Consider the following 22,028-nt stretch of genomic DNA (forward strand, 5'->3'; position numbering starts at 1 on the left):
GCCTCCTGAGTAGCTGGGATTACAGGCACGCACCACCATGCCCAGCTGATTTTTTGTATTTTTAGTAGAGACGGGGTTTCACCATGTTGACCAGGATGGTCTCGATCTCTTGACCTCGTGATCCACCCGCCTCGGCCTCCCAAAGTGCTGGGATTACAGGCGTGAGCCACCGCGCCCGGCCCAAAGCAATCTTCTTAAACTGTAAGCAGACAGTATGACTTCCATGCTCAAGAAACCCTCCAGCAGCTTCCCATCTCAGAGGAAGAGCCATAATCATTACTATGGGCCATAAAGCCCAATCTGATCTGCCCTCCTCCCCTCTACTTACCTTTCTTCTCTCCCACTATTCCCCTCCTCAATTACTCTATTTCAGTCACACCAGCCTCTTCATTATAATAGGCAAGTTGCCACCTCAGAGCCTTTACAACTACTCTTCCCTCTGCCTGGAATAACTTTCCTCACTTATGTATAAAAAGCTCCTTTACTTCCTTCATATCTTTATCACCACCTTTTCAGGATGCCTTCCCTGGCTAGCCCATCTAAAACTCATATTCCCATCACTAATTATAAATATCCTCTCACTTTACATTTTTTCTTAGTATTTTTCACCATTTAATATACTTCATATTTAATTTACTTACCTTGTTTATTATCTGGTCCACAAAAATGTAAGTACCATGATGGTAGGGGGTTAGTCTCTTGTTCACTGCTATATCCTGAGCACCTACAATTGTGCCTGTTACACAGACAACATTCAATAAGTGATGAGTCTATGAATGAATGAATCCTTAATATACGAAGAACTCTGGAAAAGAAATTTGAAAACAGAATATTACTTCAGAAAACAAATAATTCACAAACGATTTTTTAAAATGCTTGACTTCAATAAGTAAACAATTGTTTTATAGCAAATTAATTAATTCATAGCCATGAAGTTAACAAAGATGACTACTATTTACAATATTTATTGTTATCACGGGTGTATGAGGATACAGGCAGTCTTATACTATGCCAATAACACTGCAGATTATTGGAACTTCACAGAAGAATAATTGGATAAGTTCAGGAAACCTTTAATAAGAGCATATATTTTGACCTATCAGTTCTACTTTTAGGAGCCTGCTCCCACTCCAAAAAAATTTAGAAAGGCACATTAAAACGTGCCAAATAGTTGCTGATAAACACACTGTTTATAATTTCAAGAAGCTAGAGAGAACCAAATCACCCATCAGCAGGAGTAAACGTATGCCATGATACAGTTTAAAAGGAAGGCATAGACTGGGTGCGGTTGCTGATGCCTGTAATCCCAGCACTTTGGGAGGCCGAGGCAGGCGGGTCATGAGGTCAGGAGTTCCAGAGCAGCCTGGCCAATATGGGGAAACCCTGTCTCTACTAAAAACATAAAAATTAGCCGGGTGAGGTGGCAAGTGCCTGTAGCATCAGCTACTTGTGAGGCTGAGGCAGAAGAATGGCTTGAACCTGGGAGGCAGAGATTGCAGTGAGCCGAGATCGCACGACTGCACTCCAGCCCGGGCCACAGAGCAAGGCTCCATCTAAAAAAAAAAAAAAAGTGTAATTTGTGATTGTTTAAATGTAAATATATCAATCATTTATTGTTAAATGAGAAAGGTCGGTTACAGAGCTGTATGTAAAGTGTGACTGCAATTCTGAAGCCATTATGCACACATATGGAACATACGAATGTATACGTATGTATTCACAAAGGAGAGGGTGAAAAGATGGAAAGTAAATTTTAACTGGTTGCATGGCTGGTAGAACTATGATTTTTGTTCTTCGAGCTTTTCTATACTTTTCACCAACCCACTCCACTCCCCAAATGTGGTGGAGGGGACGAGGAGAATGAGTTTAGTACGTACACAAAACAATGTAGTTAATACACGAAAATAAAATAAAAAATCAATGAAGTGTTGGGGCTATCGATGTTTCATATAAAAATATATTTCCAGTGACCACAGCCAAAGACATGCAGCACTGGTACAAACGCCAAGTCTCACATCTACACCCACAAGCACACCCTACCTTGCATCCAGAGTTTTTCATTCATTCAAGATCCACTGTCACGCACGTCTGCATGCAGGTTCATACTGAAAGATAAAAGGGCGAAATCCGCTTACGGACACGATCCCGGGGCCACACTCAGCCAGACAAATATCTGGCAAATGACAGTCACTTCACGCCAGACACTTACAGTCCTTCACACACCACTCCCACGGGCTCAGGGAACAGCCACAGGCACAGGCATCGCCCTGCCTGGCGTCCTCTTCTAAAGAATTCGGGCACTGGGTCCGCGGGCCCCCACTCCCACCAAGCACAAAGAGTCCGGCGCTCAGAGTTAGCGGTTTCCCGAGGACTCACCACAGAGTCCGCGGACACAGGCCCCGACTCCACACCTAACGCTGCCCAAGTGGCACAGCCGGCGCGGACTGGGACGAGGCGCCACTGAGGACGGCGCTGGCGGTGCCTGAGAGCGCCACAAGCCTCGGTCCGTTAGACCAGGGGCGACGCTTCCCAGAGGCCCCCGCGGCCCCGGGCGGCACCCGTTTCCCCGTTTGCGCGTCCTGCAAAGTCGACCGCGGCGTTTCAGGACTCACACCTGTGCGCAGGGGGCTCAGCCTCGGGTTTTGCCGAAGCAGCCTCTCGCGAGCCCGGCTCTGAGATTGAGAGCGCAACTTGGAACTGAGAAGAATCGAATCGTTCCGCTGCTTCCTGCTCCGGACTACATTTCCCAAAGGCCTTCGCGGCCCTACCTTTTTTTTTTTTTTTTTCCCCCTCCCTGCAAAAAGGCACTTCCTTCTTACTGTCGGCTGGAGCTGCAGGCTTGCGGGATCCGTGAAGGAATCCCGGCTCAGTCTGTTTAGTTCCGTGTGTTCGGGTCTCTACTGGAGACTGGAATACAGCGGGGTGAAGGTGGTGAGAGTAAAAGGGCCCGTGAAGGCTAGGTCAGCTGGAGCCGTAAGGTCCTCGCAGCGGCTACAACAGGGAGGAGTGACTGTGTGTGTGAAACTTCGGCCACGGAATTTGGAGTTTGGAGTTTCTGGGGCGAGAAACACTGAGGTCCAGTGACATCTGAGGTCGTGCGAATGTGCAAACTTTTGTGTGACCACGTCGCGTTTCATGTTCTCGTGACTGATTCTGACCTTGCATTTTTGTCAGAGACGGTGTGCGTGTATATTCGTTCTTTCTGGACTTCTCGATTGTGACTATGACAGTGTTATTGGAGTAAATGACCTGGGATCGTGAGTGAAAAATAGTGTGGCCAGACCGCCTGGATTCTAAACAGACTTGGTCTTACTAGCTGTGTCATCTTACACTAGCTACTTAACTGCTCTATGCCTTTAGTCTTTTTTTTTTTTTTGGCAGAGCCTCCCTTTGTTGCCCAGACTGGAGTGCAGCGGCGCGATCCTTGCTCACTGTAGCCTCGAACTCCCGGGCTCAATCGATTCTCTGCCTCAAGCCTTCCGAGTAACTGGGACTACAAACACGGAACACCCGGCCTGGCTGATTTTTTTTTTAATTGTTAGTAAAGATGACGTCTCGCTATGTTGCCCAAGCTGGTCTCGACCTCCTGAGCAAGTTATCCTCCCGCCTGGGCCTCACAAAGTGCTGGGGTTACAGGCATGAGACACACGGGGCCGGTCTTAATACCTTTAATAAAAAGATAAGAAGCTGGACGCGGTGGCTCACGCCCGTGATCCCAGCACTTTGGGAGGCTGAGGTCGGTGGATCATCCGAGGTCAGGAGTTCTTTAGTTCTTTCTTTTTTTTTTTTTTTCTTGGAGACAGAGTCTTGCTCTGTCGCCCAGTCTGGTGTATACTGGCGCTATCTACGCTCACTACAACCTCCCCCTCCCGGGTTCAAGCAATTCTCCTGACTCAGCCTCCTGAATAGCTGGGATTACAGGCGCGTGCGCCTGGCTAATTTTTTTGTATTTTTAGTAGAGACGTAGTTTCACTATATTGGCCAGGTTGGTCCCCAACTCCTGACCTCAAGTGATCCTCCCGCCTTGGTCTCCCAAAGTGCTAGGATTACAGGCGTGAACCACCGCGCCCAGCACGAGGGTAGCGAGCTGGGAGACTGGCAGGAACGTAGTGCGCTTGCGCAGCATACCTCCTGGCCCCCACCAATTTTTTCGGGTATCCAGCACAATTCTAGGAATTCGCCTCCCACCCACTTTGTGTAGACGCGCCAGTAGTGCGTTCCCACGCACAAACCTTTTTCCTGAGGCCAACCCGCTGTTCTCAACTCCCCGCCCTGGTTGCTAAGGGAGGCGCGCGGAGCGCCCGTGCCTGCGCACTTCCATACCAGTCCGTGTAGTGTGACGCTGGGCCCCGTCCCTGTAGCCAAGCCAGGCTCGGAGCTGCAGGGAATCCGGACTTTTGGGCTCCAGGCTGGAAGGCCGGGGAGAGGCCAAAGTGGGAGAACCTACTGGGAAGGAGGCGACATCACGAACCCCGCGCGGAGCTGCACCGCTGCTGTCAGATCCTGCGGCCCTGCGACCTTTTCTACTGCGGACTACGTTTCCCAGCGGCCCCCGCGAGAGCTGGGCCGGCGGCCCCTTTGTGTCCTCCGGCGGCGGAGGCAGCTGAGGCGCTTCTTTCCGGGCCCGCGGGTGCTGGGTTCCCTCCAACTCAGGGTAGGGGTGAGAGCAAAGTGGAGATTCCCCTTGCCTTCGGGGCGGGAATGGGATCTTCCCGCAGTTCAGTTCTACAGGTAGGGAGTAGGCTGAAGAGTGGCTTGTGGGTCTCTGGAAGTTCGTTCCAGGCCCTCTGTGTGACTCCGGTACGAGCGGAGGTTGCTACCGTTCAGTGCGAGGCTGTCACCGCTTGTGCCTGTCCGCGTCCTGTGTGACTGGGTGCGAGGGAGTCAATGGCACCATGGAGTGTGAGGCTGAGTTAGGGCGGGAGCGGGCGACTGTTCGCTGACCCCCGTTGGGCCGATACCCGCAGCCTCTTTGTGACTGGATTGTGATTGTCACTTATGATAGATACCCTGGTGTCTGAGCCTTGCCGGTATGGGAAAGGGTGCCCTTGTGAGGCAGCCCATACCCGTGGCCTCTGACTGGACTGTGGCGTGCGTAAGACGGTGGCTGGCATTGTAGTTTTTCACACACTGGGTACGTCAGGGAATGCGTGAGAGACTGTGTGCCACCGAGAGGCTTTTAAAGCCAGCCAAGTCATATCAATGTGCCACCAAGTTTCAGAATCACTGATCTTATTGGAGAGGATTGTGGGGTCAGGTACTCTTTTATTTGACCTTGGTGCTGTTATTTATTAGTTCTGTGTCTTTTTGTAAAAGCTTACATTCCTCTAAGACGGTATTTGTAAAACCTAGAACATTAACAACAGTTAAGCTGAGGAATTAAAAAATGATTTAGGCAGCCAGGTGCGGTGGCTCATGCCTGTAATCCCAGCACCTTGGGAGGCTCAGGCGGGAGGATCACCTGAGGTCGGGAGTTCAAGACCAGCTTGACCAACATGGAGAAACCCGTGTCTACTAAAAATACAAAATTAGCTGAGCGTGGTGGTGAATGCCTGTAATCCCAGCTACTCGGGAGGCTGAGGCAGGAGAATCACTTGAACCCGGGAGGCGGAGGCTGTGGTAAGCCGAGGTCAGGCCATTACACTCCAGCCTGGGCAACAAGAGGGAAACTGTGTCTCCAAAAAAAAAAAAGATTTAGGCATGAGTTAAATTGTATGCAAACAAATTCCTAGGTCTCCATTATGCTCTCTCTATTGGAGGGAAGGTTGCAAGAAGAGGAAAGAAGCCTAAAAAGTCTAGACTGGTGACTCTGGATGCTGCAAGAAAAGCCTAGTTTCTCATGTTCTTTTCCCCATCTCAGTCATCTGAGGCCACTGCTATTTCCCAAGAGAAGAGCCAGGAGGAAGGAAGAATGGCTGTTGGGCTTCTTAAAGCCATGTACCAGGTGCGTTGGTGTTTTCTTTCTTCCCTGAATATCTGTCTGCTTTTCAGAACAAGCAGATATTAATTTTGCTTCTGCTGAAACGTTTCTGGGTAACCAGTCATGTCACTTATCAACACTCTCCATTGGATTCCTGTCTCATTTAAGATAAATGCTTAAATCCCTGTCTTGACCTGCAGGGCCCTGCATAATCTGGTCCCTGACTCTCCCTCTGACCCCGTGTTTAACTCAGTAACTCAGTTCCAGCAACACCAGCTTCCTTGTAATGTTGTGAGTACATTCTTAATGTATGGCCTCACACTTGCTATTCTCTCTGCCTGGGATACTGCCCTCAGATATGGATACAGACCAACTTCCTCACTGTAGTCTCTAAGCAAACATCATTCATTCAGATTTTTAGTGAGCACCCATTATCACTGGGTGTCACAGGGCTTAGTTCCTCATCCTGTTCTCTATCTACACTTACTACCTTGGTAACCTCATCCTGTCTCATAGCTTCAAATGCCATGTACATTATGCCAACAACTACCAAATTGTATACAGCCCAGACGTCTCTTGAACTCTAGACTGTATATCTGACTGCCTACTAAACATCTTCATTTGGTTGCATAAGAGATATCTCAAATGCAAACATTTTACAAACGGAGTGAAATGAGGCATTGGCGGTTTTGGAGCATGAGTGACGTGAACTGATTTTCATTTTAGTAGGATTACTCTGGCTGCTACTGAGAAAAAACTGAATAGGACAAAGATAGAATTAGGGAACTCAACTAAAAGCTAACTCAACTAAAAGGAACTCAACTTAAGCTAAAAATCTTCCATCAGGAAATTCTGTTGGTTCTAACTTCAAAATATATCCAGAATCAGACTACTTTTTTTTTTTTTTTTTTTTTTTGAGACAGAGTCTCACTCTGTTGCCAGGCTGCAGTGCAGTGGTGCGATCTTGGCTAGCTGCAACCTCTAGCTCCCAGGTTCAAGCGATTCTCCCGCCTCAGCCTCCTGAGTAGCTAGGACTACAGGTACCACCATGCCCAGCTAATTTTTGTATTTTTAGTAGCAACAGGGTTTCACCATGTTGGCTAGGCTGGCCTCGATCTCTTGACCTCATGATCGACCTGCCTCAACCTCCCAAAGTGCTGGGATTACAGGTGTGAGCCACTGTGCCCAGCCCAGACTACTTTTTACTATCACCACTGCTTCCATTATGTTCTGAACCATCGACTCTCAGCTGTGTTTCTGTGGTACTCTCCTAACTTGTCTCTCTACATCTACTCCTGTTCTCCTTTAGTCTGTTCTCAGTGGAGCAGCCAAAGCGATCCTGTTAACACCTAAATCATATGATGCCATTCTTTATAGGCAGGGGGTGGGTGGAAATAATAGGGAGCATAGACAACTCTTAAAAAGTAGCTGTAAGAGAAGGAGAGAAATGGGTGGTAACTGAAGGAGAAAGTCTAATTGACAAGGTTTCAGGACAATGGATATATGTTGGCAGGCTGAAGTTAAAGATTCAGTAGAAAGGGAAATTTGAAGATGAATAGAGAAAAAGGAATTGCTGGAACAACGTGCTTAGGTAGGTAAGAGGAGCTGAGTGTTTGGTCTTTTCTAGAAAAGTGGGTTGTTCAATTATAGGAGAAGGGCATGTTAGGGTGTATAAGCACAGGTGCAGGTGGATGTGTAGATGTAGCGGGAGTTTGTGGAAGTTCTCTTTGTATGGGTTTTGTTTTCTCAGTGAGAGAATAAGCAAGATTTTCCACTGAGAGTGAGCATGGGGAAGAAGATCTTGAAGGTATGAAGAGAGAGGGGACAGTATCAAACGGTCATTTAGCAAAAGGCTGAACGGACCAGGGAAATGTATCATGCAGCATTTCGGCCCACATGAGGTTAAGTGATCATGAATTTAAAGTGAGACTAATTAGTATGGCTGGTATGATTTTCTCCTGCAGAGTTCAGCTATGCAGAGTATGGGCACAGAGTAAGCAGAAAGATGGCTGCAGTTTAACCCAGTGAGTACGTTCAGTGAGAGAGGGAAGGCAAAGGCATATGAAGGGAGTGATTATAACAGATGATTGTGCTGGGAAGTGAGAGTACTCAGGGATGAGGAACAGTGAAAAAGTGGTGAAAAGTGGTAAGATCAATGAGTTGTACTTCTCCAGAATTTGACTTCCAGTGGAGTCAGATAACTATCCAGTTTGGGGTATCATAGGGCAAGAGTTGAGAACCAGGAGACAGAGGCTGGGTGTGGTGGCTCACGCCTATAATCCTAGCACTTTGGGAGGCCAAGGTGGACAGATTGCCTGAGGTCAGGAGTTTGAGACCAGCCTGGCCAACATGGTGAAACCCCATCTCTACCCAAAATACAAAAAAAATAAATAAATAAAATTAGTCGGGCGTGGCAGTGGGCACCTATAATCCCAGCTACTTGGGAGGCTGAGGCAGAATTGCTTGAACCTGGGAGGCTGAGGTTGCAGTGAGCCGAGACCGCACCATTGCACTTCAGCCTGGGCAACTAGAGTGAGACTTCGTCACAAAAAGAAGAGATATAGGTGATAGAAGTCAGAGTGGGATAATTGAGGTTATGAAGGGTTTGGTACTGACTGGTAATGACAAGATCTGTGTCATGACCATGGAAGTGAATGACTGTAGCAGTGTGGAGGATAAGGCCACTAGAGGAGAGAGGGGTCAGAGAACTGAGAGGCCAGATTGTGGGGAGTATTATTTATGTAGATATTGAAGAGACCGAAGAATGATAGGAATGACATTAAAGAGAGTGACAGTGAGCCAGGTGCTGAAGAATTTAATGACAGAGAATTGGTATCTATAATGACAGAGAATTAGTAGATAGCTATCACAAGGAGGGATTGTGACTGACATATTCTAATTTCTTGATGTTGAAAACTAGATGTCTTTTATGGAAGACGAAATGGCCTGGAAACCAGAGCAAAGAGGTGGCCTGCCTCACCTTCAGGTGCTGTGGCACTAGGAACATGGGGAATAAAACAGTCATCAGTGACAGGGCGTGAGGGGAAGTCATCCTCTCAGCTGGAGACCATGTTTCTTTAAGGGCAAAAAGAGAACAGGAAAAAGTGGGAACTGTGGTTTTGCTTCAGACTGGTTTGATGATAATTGTGAATAGATTTTGAAACCAAGTATTATCATCATTTGTTAGGGGTCAAATATTTTAAGAATAGAATTTAAGCTCCTATGTTGACATTGAAATTCTTTGTTGACTATAAAGAATCAGTGGAATATGTGTGTTATATATAAATATTTATAAATTTATTATATGTATTTATATAAGCTAAGGACGCCATTTTAGGAAGTTTGTACACCATATGAACCCTACTGTTCGCAGCAGGAGAGAGGGAGAGATTTACCTACTTCGTATAATTAAGTTAGAAAAAAGATTACTAAGTGTTGAAGAATTTTGCTTCTGTAGAGATAGCTCTTTCTTTTTGTTTTGTTTCATTTTTGAGACAAGGTCTTGCTGTGTTGCCCAGGCTGGAGTGCAGTGGCACAATCTCAGCTCACTGCAACCTCTGCCTCCCTGATTCAAACAATTCTCCTGCCTCAGCTTCTGGAGTGGGATTATAGGGTTATAGGTGCGTGCCAGCAGGCCCAGCTAATTTTTGTATTTTTTAGTAGAGACAGGGTTTTACCATGTTGGCCAGGCTGGTCTGGAACTACTGACCTCAAGTGATAAGCCCGCCTCAGCCTCCCCTAATAGGTGTGAGCTACCCCACCCAGCCCAGAGACAGTTTCTTTAACAGTAACAAAATTGTGTCAAATGTAAAAAGTTACATTGACAGGTTTTAATTTTGTAAAAAATTTTGTAAAAAATTAAATTAATACTTAGATAATGTATGTTTGTTTCATCAGCAAGTGGTCACATTATAGAAACCTGGAATCCAAAGGCATGACAGCAGCTTTTTTTCAGATGGAGTCTCGTGCTGTCACCCAGGTTGGAGTGTAGTGGCATAATCTTGGCTCACTGCAATCTGTCTCCTGGGTTCAAGCAATTCTTCTGCCTCAGCCTTCTGAGTAGCTGGGACTACAGGCATGCGCCACCACAGCCAGCTAATTTTTGTATTTTTAGTAGAGACAGGGTTTCACCATGTTGGCCAGGCTGGTCTCAAACTCCTGACCTCAGATAATCCAACCACCTTGGCCTCCCAAAGTGCTGGGATTATAGGCGTGAGCCACCACGCCCAGCCAATAGTCAGGTTTTTCAGAACTTCCTCTAATCCCAGTAGGCAGCAGCAATATTATGAGTAGAACACCTATTTATTTACACAAAATTTTGAGAACTCTGGATTAGAGTATTTGAATTTTAATGGAATTGATGCCCTGCTCTGCTTGGTCTAGCACAGTTTTCAGAGATATAGTGAATACTTTCTGGGATCATTTTTGATCCCTTTCTAGCTTCTTGAAATTTTCTTCAAACCACTCATTGATTAATTCAACTTAGTCAATATCTGAATGCCTCACATGTGCCAGATTCTATTCTGTACCTGGGAATAAAGCAGTGACCAAAACATACTCTGTCCTCATGGAGCTGAAATTTTATAAAGTTGAGGAGGGTGAAGAACAGGCCATGAATAAAATAATTAACTGCTGTGGAGAAAAATAAAGCAGGGTTAGGGAATAGGGAATTGGGGTAGGAATACTGCTATTTTATACTGGAATAATCTGAGGCATACAAAGGGTCTGAATATAAATACGATAACATGGTTATATATTTGAGGATGTAATATCAGAGAGAGCCCAGTGTGCCCAGGGCAGAGTAAATGAGGTGAATATGGTTCTTTCATTTGTTTCATGTCAGGAGTTGGTGACCTTCAGAGATGTGGCTGTAGACTTCTCCCAAGAGGAGTGGGATTGTCTGGATTCTTCTCAAAGACATCTGTATAGTAATGTGATGCTGGAGAACTACAGGATCTTGGTATCACTGGGTAAGGATATCTTCTTGCAAAATTGAGCTTCTGCTCAAAAGGGGCTCTTTGCTACCACTATTGTGAGTTTTTGGATAACATCTGCAAAGTTTTGCTGAATGTCTGCTGCCTGTGCCAAACAAATGGCTTAGTGTTTATGGATTTGGCAGTGAACGTATTCTTGGCTTATGCTGGGGAAGCTTCATCTTCCTTATCCTTCTGATGCATGTCCTTTTCCTGGATGATCAAAGGATTGAATGTGAGTTTGGAATATCCACTGCATGAACAAATTCTATTTTTTTCCATATATTGCAGGACTTTGCTTTTCCAAACCAAGTGTGATATTATTGTTGGAACAAGGAAAAGCACCCTGGATGGTGAAGAGAGAGCTGACAAAAGGCTTGTGCTCAGGTTAGTGAAGAGGAAATAGGCAAAAATCTTTGCAAGTGACAGCTCAGCCTGACTCAAATGTATCACCTCTTCATTTTTCAGGCTTTCAAATTCTTCTCCAATGTTCTAGGTCTTCATAGAAATTTGGGGCCTTTTTGGATGTTCTCCCACATTTGTTATTTTTAATTATGTCTTCTCTCGCTTTGCCGACTCCTTTCTAATAAGTCCCATTTCCTCTCAGTTTCATAAGCCTCTTAGTCTTTAAAAGCTATTTTCCTCAGCCAGGCACAGTGGCTCAGGCCTGTAATCCCAGTGCTTTGGGAGGCTGAGGCAAGTGGGTGGATCATCTGAGGTCAGGAGTTTGAGACCAGGCTGGCCAATATGATGAAACCCTGTCGCTACTAAAAATACAAAAAAAAAAAAAAAATTAGCTGGGCGTGGTGGTGGGCACCTGTAATCCCAGCTACAGGTGGGATTACACCTGGGAGGCTGAGGCAGGAGAATCCCTTGAACCCGGGAGGCGGAGGTTGTGGTGAGCTAAGATCACGCCACTCCAACAAAAATCTATGACTTTTTCTCAGTCATAGATTGACATTATTATTATTATTATTATTATTATTATTTGGAGATGGAGTCTTGCACTGTTGCCCAGGCTGGAGTGCAGTGTCACGATCTCGGCTCACTGCAACCTCCACCTCCTGGGTTCAAGGGAGCCTCCTGCCTCAGCCTCCCTAGTAACTGGGATTATAGGTGCCTGCCACCACATCCAACTAATTTTTTGTATTTTTAGTAGAGATGGGCTTTCACTATGTTGGCCAGGCTGGTCTCAAACTCCTGACCTCGTGATCTACCTGCCTCTGCCTTCCAAAGTGCTGGGATTACAGGCATGAGCCACCGTGCCCAGTGACAGATTATTTTTATGAGTGCTTTAAAGAAACTATTCCATGCTTTTCTGGCTTCTGTTCTTGGTATTGAGAAGTCAGTTTTCATTAATACATTCTTTCTTGCAATTTTTAAGAACTTCCTTTTGGTTATTCTGTATTTTTTTTTTTTTTTGAGATGGAGTCTCTGTCGCCCGGGCTGGAGTGCAGTGGCGCGATCTCAGTTCACTGCAAACTTCGCCTTCTGGGTTCAAGCAATTCTCCTGACTCAGCCTCCCTAGTAGCTAAGACTACAGGTGCTTGCCACCACACCTAGCTAATTATTTATTTTTAGTAGAGACAGGGTTTCACCATGTTGGCCAGGCTGGTGTCGAACTCCTGACCTCAGGTGATCTGCCTGCCTCAGCCTTCCAAAGTACTGAGGTTACAGGCGTGAGCCACCACGCCCTGCCAGTTATTCTGGATTTTCAATGTGATGTAGCTAGATGTAAATTTCAGCTGTTGGGATTTACTGTGATTTTTTAAATCTGACCTAATGGGCTCTGGGTAATTATCAGCGATTATCTCCTCACATATTGCCACTCTCCCATTCTCTGTGTTTATTTTTCCTAAAACTCCAGTTACATGTGCCTAAGACCAAACTCACCAGGGATAAATTGATGCTCCCAGCTTCAGTTCTACCTTACTTAATTGAAAGTACCTTCTAGAGTCTGCTTGACCTCAGAAAGTTTACCTTAATTTCTTGCTAGCTTGGTAATGCAGCTAAAAGAAAGTTTTTAATTCATAAGCTTAAATTTAAAAAATTTTAAGTTTTAAAATCGTAAGCTTTTTTATACCAGAAAGATTTGTCATTATAACTAGTCTGCTATATTGCTGGACTACTCTAGGTACCTCATATAAGTGGAATCATACAATATTTGTCCTTTTGTGACTGGCTATTTCACTTATAATGTCAAGTTATATATATATTATAGCATATGTCAGAATTTCCTCCTAAGGATGAATAATCTGTTGTACATGCCACATTTTGTTTATCAGTTATCCATCAATGGACACCTTGACTGCTTATACCTTTTGTATATTGTGAATAATGGAGCTATGAATATGGGTGTGTAAGTATCTCTTTGAATCCCTGCTTTCAGTTATTTTAGGTGTATACTCAGAATTGGAATTGCTAGATTATATGGTGATTTTATTTTTAATTTTTTGAGAAACTGTCATATTATTTTCATAGTGGCTGCACTATTTTTATATCCTCATCAACAATGTCCGAATGTTTCACTTTTTTCCATATTCTCATCAACGCTGATTTTCCTTTTTTTTTTTTTTAATAGTAGCCATCCTAATGGGTGTGAGGTGATATCTTGTGGATTTGGTGTGTGTTTACCTAATGATTAGAATGTTGAACATCTTCTCATGTGCTTGTGGCAATTTGTATATCTTCTTTGGAGAAATGGTTATTCAAATCTGTTGCCTATTTTTGAAATCTTTCTGTTGTTGCTGTTGGATTATATATTTTGAATATTAATCCTTTATCAGATATGATTTGTAAATATTTTCTTCTATTCTGTGGGTTGTCTTTTTACTCTGTTGGTAATGTCCTCTGCTACACCAAAGTTTTAAATTTTGATGTAGTCCAGGTATTTAGTTTTTCTTTTGTTGCCTGTACTTTTGGTGTTATAACCAAGAATGCACTGCCAAATCTAGTGTCATGAGGCTTTTCCCCTGTTTGTTTCTAAGAGCTTTATATTCTTGCTCTTGATCCATTTTGAGTTAATTTTTATGTACATTATAAGATAAGAGTCCAACTTTATTGGCCAGGTGCAGTGGCTCATGCCTGTAAATCCCAGCACTTTGGGAGGCTCAGGTGGGTGGATCCTGAGGTCAGGAGATCGAGACCATCCTGGCCAACATGGTGAAACCCTGTCTCTATTAAAAATACAAAAATTAGCTAGGTGTGGTGGCGGGCACCTGTAATCCCAGCTACTCAGGCATAATATTGGCCTCATTAAATGAGTTTGGATGTCTTCTCTTCAATTTAGAGTTTGAAGAAGATTAACGTTAATTCTTTTTTAAATGTTTGATAGAAAAGCATCTGATCCTGGGCTTTTCTTTGTTTGGAACTTTTTGATGACTGATACAGTCTTCTTACTGTAGCTCTCTTAAGGTTTTCTGATTCTTTATTATTCATTCTTCATAGGTGTGTGTTTCCAGGAATTTGTCCATTCTATCCCAGACATCCAATTTGCTGGCATATAGTTGTTCATAGTACTCTCTTGTAATCCTTTGTAGTTTCTGTAAAATTAGTAGGAATGTTAGCTTCCTTAATTTCTGATTTGCTTGAGTCTTTTCTCTTTATTCTTTGTCAATCTACCTAAACGTTTATGACTTTGTTGATTTCTTTTCAAAGCATAAACTCTTGGTTTTATTGATTTTCTCTTGTTATTCTATTCTCTATTTTGTTTATCACGGCTTGAATATTATTTTTTTCTTTTGCTAACTTTGGATTTAATTTGCTTTTCTTTTTCTAGTTTGTTAAAATGTAAAGTTATGTTGTTGATTGAAATCTTTTTTAATGTAAGTATTTACAGTCATAAAATCCTCTTTGGCACTGTTTTCACTGTATCCCATAAATTTTATATGTTGTGCTTTGGTTTTCATTTGTCATAAGGTATTTTCTAATTTTCCTTATAATTTCTTCTTTGCTCCTTGTTGTGTAAGAGTGTGCTGTTTAATTTTCACATATTTGTAGATTTATCATTCCCCCTTCTGCCATTGGTTTCTAGATTTATTTAATTGTAATCAGATAAGATAGTTGTACGATTTTAATCTTTTTCATTTTTACGTTTGTTTTTTGGCCTAACATATGGTCTATACTAGAGGCATTTTTATTTTTTAATGATCTTCAGGATTTTTTAAAAAAAGACATTCTTGCAAGGAGTTTGTCAGACTCTAAAATCTGAGAGGATAGTGCTCTACAAATCTGCAGTCACTTCAGATGCCAGCCACAAGTTTGGAAGTCCCCAGGGAACCCTTCACTTCAGCCCACTCTCAGGTTTGGTAATTCACTAGAATAATTCCCAGAACTCAGGAAGGAGCTATATTAAAATGACAGTTTTATTACAGCAAAAGAATACAAATCAGAACCAGCAGGGAGGGATGCCAAGGGCAAGACCTGGAGGGTTTGAAATGCAAAGCTTCTGTTATTCTCAGGGGCCTTCTAGTCATCTCAATAGTTAAAAAATTATTAAATATTTAAAGAAATATTGCCATACAAAGAAGTTCTGAACTTCAGTGTCCAGAGTTTTTATTGGAATTTTATGATATAGGAATGATCGATTTAATCATTAACTATATGTCTCAGTCTCCAACACTCCTTCCTGTCCCAGAGTTTGATTTAATAATCAAGGTGGCTCAGGGGCTCAACCCTCTAATTACATGATTGATCTTTCTGGCTTGGCTAGCCTCCATCCTGAGTCATATTATTAGCCCAAAATATCTAGGGACCTACCAGGAGGCACCTCATTAGTACAAACTATCAGATGTGGCCTGCAGGGCCCACCATGAATTACAAAGATCCTCTTTGGCACTGTTTTCCTACCACTCAGGGCTCAGAGGTTAATTCCTGAGAACCAGAAATAAAGGCCAGCCAGATTCTTTATTACACGATTCTGGAAAAGGTCATTATGAGGCTTTGATTGTAATTGAATAGAAATAATAGATGAATTTAGTGAACATCAATGGATGTACATTGGTGAATCTTCATGTAAAAAAAACAAGGTGTGCATCTTCTCCCATTATTCATACTTTTTGTGGGGAGTTAGGGGGAAGTTCGTCATTTCACTTTTAAAGATTTTGCTCATTTCTTGTTAATTTATTTCTAGGGTATTTTCCCTTGTGGTGGTGGTTGTTGTCAATGTTAAAGATATCTTTCTAATGTTAATTATTTTCTTTATGCTTTCTTCTTTTGCTTTTTACAACTGATTCAAAAATTTGAAAGTAATATTCTTATTAGATAAAGCTATAAAAGTATAAATAATGCAGTAATCTCCCTCATAGTTCCTACGTTCTTTATGTATCTTTCATTTATCTAATGATTTATTTGTGGTGTTTTGACAAGCTACTACATATACATAATTATTTTTAATGGTTACTATTATTTGTTATTAATAATTTTGGTGACATTTCTTGCCTAATGTATTTCAATACCATGTGTCTTATTGTAATAGTACGTTTTATTATTGAAAATGATAATCTTTAAACGAGAGTAATCATTATAAATGAATTTTTTTTTTTTTTAAATAAGGTCTTGTTCTGTCATCCAGGCTGGAGTGCAGTGGTATGATCACTGCTCACTGTAGCCTTGGCCTCCTAGGCTCAAATGATCCTCCTTCTGCAGCCTCCTAAGTAGCTGCGCATACAGGCACACACCACCAAAGCCAGCTTTTTTTGTTTTCTTGTAGAAACGAAGTAGTGCTGTGTTTCCCGGGCTGGTCTCAAACTCCTGGTTCAGGCAGTCTTCTCACCTTAGCCTCTCAAAGTGTTGAGATTACAGGCGTGAGCCATCATGTCCAGCTCAAGTTGATTTTTATTATCATATTATCAAGTTTATATTTTAATATTGTGGTATGAATGTACTGAGCCTTGATTTTTCTTTACATTTGCTCCTTCTTAATCTCTTTTGTCAGTTTCTTCCCTCTTGCCAAATATCTTCATGTTGGAGTGTTGTAAGGTTCTTTTCTTGCCCTTTTTTCTTTTTTTTATCTACACGCATCCTCTTGGTAATTTAGTTTCTTTAAATCCCACCTACCTGCTGACAAATTCCAATTTCAAATCTCGAGCTCAGACCTCTCTCTTAAATTCCAGTGTCACATGTCTATCTGCCTACTCAGCGTCTCCATTTCAAAGTCTAACGAACAGCTTAAATTTAATATTCTTAAAATTGAACTCCAGATCTTCCCTACCTTGCCACACAAACCTGCTGTACTCATGGCTTTCCCCACTGTTATTGGTGGCTATTTTATCCTTCCACTGCTCAGACCATAAACTCAGGAGGAATGCTTTTCCCATTTTTTATATCCATTCTAGGTTCAGTTTGTTAGAATATTCTCTTGGATCAGTCTATAAAATACACCTAGGATCTAATCCCCTCACTATTCGTTTGTTGGTATCTCCCAATGTTACCTATCACTTAGCTGGCCTAGTATAATAATAGTTTTCCTTGCTTTTCTCCTTGTTTTCCACCTTCCAGTGATTTCATGGAATAGCAACCAGATATTACTCCTCTACTGAGCCCACTACAATGTGTGTCCATCTGTGTTAGGCTGTTCTTGCACTGCTGTAAAGAAATACAATACCTGAGACTGGGTAATTTCTACGGAAAGAGGTTTAATTGGCTGTCAGTTCTGCAGGCTGTACAGGAAGCACAGTGGCATCTTCCTCTCAGGAGGTCTCAGGAAGCTTCCAGTCATGGCAGAAGATGAACGGAGAGCAGGCATATCACTTGGCAAAAGCCAGGAGCACATGAGAGAGGCAGGAGGTGCCACATACTTTTAAAGGACCAGCTGTCATGAGAATTCACTCACTGTCATGACAGTATCAACAGGATGGTACTAAACCATTCATGAGGAATCCACCCCCATGATCCAGTCACTTCCCACCAGGCCCGACCTCCAGCATTGGGGATTACATTTCAAGATGAGATCTGGATGGAACTACATTACCGTCTGATATGGTTTGGTTCTGTGTCCTCATCCAAATCTCATCTTGAAGTATAATCCCCATGTGTTGAGGAAGGGACCTGGTGGGAGGTGATTGGAACATGGGGGCAGTTTTCCCCATGCTGTTCTCATGATATTGAGGAAGTTCTCACAAGACTTGATGCTTTAAAAGTGGCAGTTTTCCCTGTTTCCTCTCTCTCTCTTCCTCTCTCTCTCCTTCCCTCACTTGCTCCTTCCCTCTCTCTCCTTCTTTCCAGCCACCTTATAAAGAAGATGCCTGCTTCCCCTTCACCTTCTGCCATGATTGTAAGTTTCCTGAGGCCTTCCTAGCCATGCAGAACTGTGAGTCAGTTAACCCTCTTTTGTTTATAAATTACCCAGTCTCAGGTAGTGTCTTTATGGCAATGTGAAAACAAACTGATACACTACCAGTCTCAGAGTAAAAGACAAATTCCTTAGAAGGCCTGTGAAGGTTAAATACTGTCATTACCTTTCACTTCCTGACTTTATATCCTGCTACTCACTCTATAGACACACTGCCCTTCTTATTATTCCCTAAACGTAGTAGACATGCTTTTACTTTTGAAGCCATTAAACCAGCTGCTGCTTCTTCCCTGAATGCTTTTTCCCCAGAAACTTGAATGACTGACTTCTTCACTTTTTTCAAATCTTAGCTTAAGTGTGAACTTATTAATGATTCCTAGCTCTAATTTCATCAGTACTCCTGATATCCCCTACCCTGATTTTCTTTATCTGATGCACTTTAGTATCTTCTAACATAAAATAAAATTTACTTATCACTTATTTTCTGTCTCTTTTAAGAAAATAACATCACTGAAGGTAAGGATCTTTGTTTTTTGATATTAAAAGCATCAGAAAAGAATTTGGCACAAGATAAATATTTGTTCAGTGAATGTTCTTGAATGAAGCAGCTATAAGAATGGAGACTATTTCAGTGTCTGTTTTCCTAATACAGGCATAACATTGTAACCCACTCTGGCCACATCTCTAATTTCTTCCTGCCCTGAGATTTACTGATTTTTCTTTTATAATTCTAATCTTTCCTCCTTCGGTTTCTGTATGACCTGTTTTGAGTTTCTCTTCTTGTATACTTCAGAACTGCAAAAGCCAATATTCTTGTGGGTTTTACTTGCCATTAAATTGACATTTTACTTTACAGACGTACTTTCTCAAATGTACTTTCTAATACTCAATAGAGGAGACATTTTTTCTTATTATTACTTTTCAGGCTGGGAGCCTCTATGTGAGACTGAAGAAATAACCCCAAAGCAGGACTTTTATAAAGAACATCAATCCCAGCAGATAATAGAAACACTCACAAGGTATAACCTTGAGTACTCCAGTTTGAGAGAAGAGTGGAAATGTGAGGGCTATTTTGAGAGGCAACCAGGGAATCAGAAGGCATGTTTCAAGGAAGAGATAATCACTCATGAAGAAGCCCTGGTCGATGAAAGAGAACAAGAATATAAATCTTGGGGAAGTTTTCATCAGAACCCACTGCTTTGTGCACAAAAGATAATCCCCAAAGTGGAGAAAGTACATAAACATGATATACATAAGGGAAGCTTTAAAAAAAATTTAATGGGTATTAAGCCCAAGAGTGTCTGTGCAGAGAAGAAACTTTTGAAATGTAAAGACTGTGAAAAAGTCTTCAGCCAGAGTTCATCCCTTACTCTTCATCAAAGAATTCATACTGGAGAGAAACCCTATAAATGTATAGAGTGTGGAAAAGCCTTTAGCCAGAGATCAAATCTTGTTCAACATCAGAGGATTCACACTGGAGAAAAACCCTATGAATGTAAGGAATGTAGGAAAGCCTTTAGTCAGAATGCACATCTAGTTCAACATCTGAGAGTTCATACTGGAGAAAAACCTTATGAATGTAAGGTATGTAGAAAGGCCTTCAGCCAGTTTGCCTACCTTGCCCAACATCAGAGAGTTCATACAGGAGAGAAACCCTATGAATGTATTGAATGTGGGAAAGCATTTAGCAACAGGTCATCCATTGCTCAACACCAGAGAGTTCATACTGGAGAGAAACCCTATGAATGTAATGTGTGTGGGAAAGCATTTAGCCTTCGTGCATACCTTACTGTACATCAGAGAATACATACTGGAGAGAGACCCTATGAATGTAAGGAATGTGGGAAGGCCTTCAGCCAGAATTCACACCTTGCTCAACATCAGAGAATTCATACTGGAGAAAAACCTTATAAGTGTCAGGAATGTAGGAAAGCATTCAGCCAGATTGCCTACCTTGCTCAGCATCAAAGAGTTCACACTGGAGAGAAACCCTACGAATGTATAGAATGCGGGAAGGCTTTTAGCAATGACTCATCCCTTACTCAACATCAGCGAGTTCATACTGGAGAGAAACCTTATGAATGTACCGTTTGTGGAAAGGCTTTTAGTTACTGTGGATCCCTTGCCCAACATCAGAGAATTCATACCGGAGAGAGACCCTATGAATGTAAAGAATGCAAAAAAACCTTCAGGCAGCATGCACACCTTGCTCATCATCAGAGAATTCACAATGGGGAGTCACTGTCACCACCCAACCCAGTCAATCACCAAGTCCTATAGATCCTGTGTCCTAAATATTTCTAGAATTTATACATTCTTTTTTTTATCTTTAATATTGTTACTTTGGTCTGATTCATCTCACTCTGATTACTATATAGCTTTCAAACAGGTCTTCCTGTATTTATTTTTTCTACCTTTCAATCCATTTCCCACAATGCATTCAAACTGATTTTTTTTTCTTTTTAAGACAATGTCTTGCTTTGTTGCCCAGGCTGGAGTGCAGTGGCTTGATCTCAGTTCACTCCAGCTTCTGCCTCCCAGCTTCTGCCTCTAGGGTTCGAGTAGCTGGGACTACAGACATGCACCACCATGCCTGGATAATTTTTGTATTTTTTAGTGGAGTTGGGGTTTTGCCATGTTGGTCTCAGGCTGGTCTCGAACTCATGATCTCTCTCTCTTTTTCTTTTTCAGAGACAGAGTCCTGTTCTGTCACCCAGGCTGGAGTGCAATGGCATACTCTTGGCTCACCGCAACCTCCATCTCCTGGGTTCAAGTGATTCTCCTGCCTCAGCCTCCCAAGTAACCAGGATTATAGGTGGGCGCCACCACGCCTGGCTAATTTTTGTATTTTTAAGTAGAGACAGGGTTTCACCATGTTGGTCAGGCTGGTCTCAAACCCCTGACCTCATGATCTGCCTGCCTCAGCCTTCCAAAGTGCTAGGATTACAGGCATGAGCCACCACACCCTGCTTCAAACTCCTGATCTCAAGCCATCTGTCTGCCTTGGCCTCCCAAAGGGCTAGGATTACAGGCACAAGCCACCACGCACAACCTCCAATTGTTCTTTTTAAAGTACAAGAAAACACATTTACTATCTTCAGTTAAAACTTCTTTTTTTGTTGTTAACTCTTCTTAGACTAACATTCACAGCCTTTAAAATTGTGAGGCTTTTTGTTATCTGGTTCTTACACACCATTCAGCCTTATTTTATTCCAATCTTCTTCTTTGGGCACTAGGTACTTCCCAGGACTAAGAGCTTAGATTCTGGAAAATCGCAGCTCTGCCACTACTATGACATTGTGTGACTGTAAGCAACTTGCTTATCTAAACCTCAGGGTTTTCTTTAATTCTTAAAATAGGAATAATAAGGGATACTGTATTGTAGAAATGTAAGAAGTGAGATAGTTTCTGTTGTAGATGCATATTGAATGAGAAATTTGCATGTAAAAGTACTTCATATAGTCTGTCAAATATAGCAGATATTCAATAAATGGTAATAGCTAGCATATATTGAGTGCCCACCGCACATCAGGCACTGTCTTACATACTCTAGAAATGTTAACTGATTTACTCCTCACAACCAAAACAAGATTCCTTATTGGACAAAGTAGAGCATTCCTGCAAAACACCAGTTTAGAATTTGGAAAATCTGAAAATTTTAGAACATAAATGTCAGTCTTTGTTCTGTAGCTGAGTAGTTCATATAAACTCAGGTATTGGAACGATAACACTAATAGCCAGTTTTAGGAAGTTTCTAAAGATAATGAATTGGATAAGCCAATTAAAATAAGAAAAATATAATTCACTGGGGAGAATGCAGAACCTATATTTAGATCAAGGAAGG

At 42.4% G+C, this 22,028-nt stretch overlaps 2 protein-coding genes across 9 annotated transcripts in view; one reads left to right on the plus strand and one right to left on the minus strand.

Moving 5' to 3' along the window:
- Positions 1 to 4,332, minus strand: part of ZNF569 (zinc finger protein 569) — a 64,631-nt gene extending 60,299 nt beyond the window's left edge. The window contains exons 1-2 of one of the 2 annotated variants that reach the window (XM_032248971.1): positions 2,377 to 2,751; positions 642 to 805 (exon numbers count right to left, since the gene is read on the minus strand). The gene's annotated coding sequence lies outside the window, so the exon portion shown is untranslated. Of the gene's footprint in view, positions 1 to 641; positions 806 to 2,376; positions 2,752 to 4,232 lie in introns of those variants that run through there. The other variant, XM_032248972.1, reaches the window with a different exon arrangement.
- ZNF570 (zinc finger protein 570) lies at positions 2,808 to 20,574 on the plus strand. 7 transcript variants are annotated; one of them, XM_032248989.1, is made up of 5 exons: positions 2,808 to 2,931; positions 5,861 to 5,944; positions 10,764 to 10,890; positions 11,185 to 11,280; positions 19,110 to 20,574. In XM_032248989.1, the coding sequence occupies exons 2-5, from the start codon at positions 5,912 to 5,914 to the stop codon at positions 20,462 to 20,464; spliced, it is 1,611 nt and encodes a 536-aa protein (XP_032104880.1). In that variant the 5' UTR covers positions 2,808 to 2,931; positions 5,861 to 5,911; the 3' UTR covers positions 20,465 to 20,574. The 7 variants fall into 7 exon arrangements, with proteins under 7 accessions (XP_032104880.1, XP_032104881.1, XP_032104876.1 ...); XM_032248990.1 differs by lacking the exon at positions 2,808 to 2,931 and adding an exon at positions 4,351 to 4,654; XM_032248985.1 differs by lacking the exon at positions 2,808 to 2,931 and adding an exon at positions 4,561 to 5,252 and having other exon boundaries at positions 5,733 to 5,944.
- Positions 20,575 to 22,028: the final 1,454 nt, after the last annotated feature.

Source organism: Sapajus apella, unplaced genomic scaffold (genome assembly GCF_009761245.1).
Source record: "Sapajus apella isolate SASKATOON/1434 unplaced genomic scaffold, GSC_monkey_1.0 scaffold68, whole genome shotgun sequence".
Taxonomy (NCBI): domain Eukaryota; kingdom Metazoa; phylum Chordata; class Mammalia; order Primates; family Cebidae; genus Sapajus; species Sapajus apella.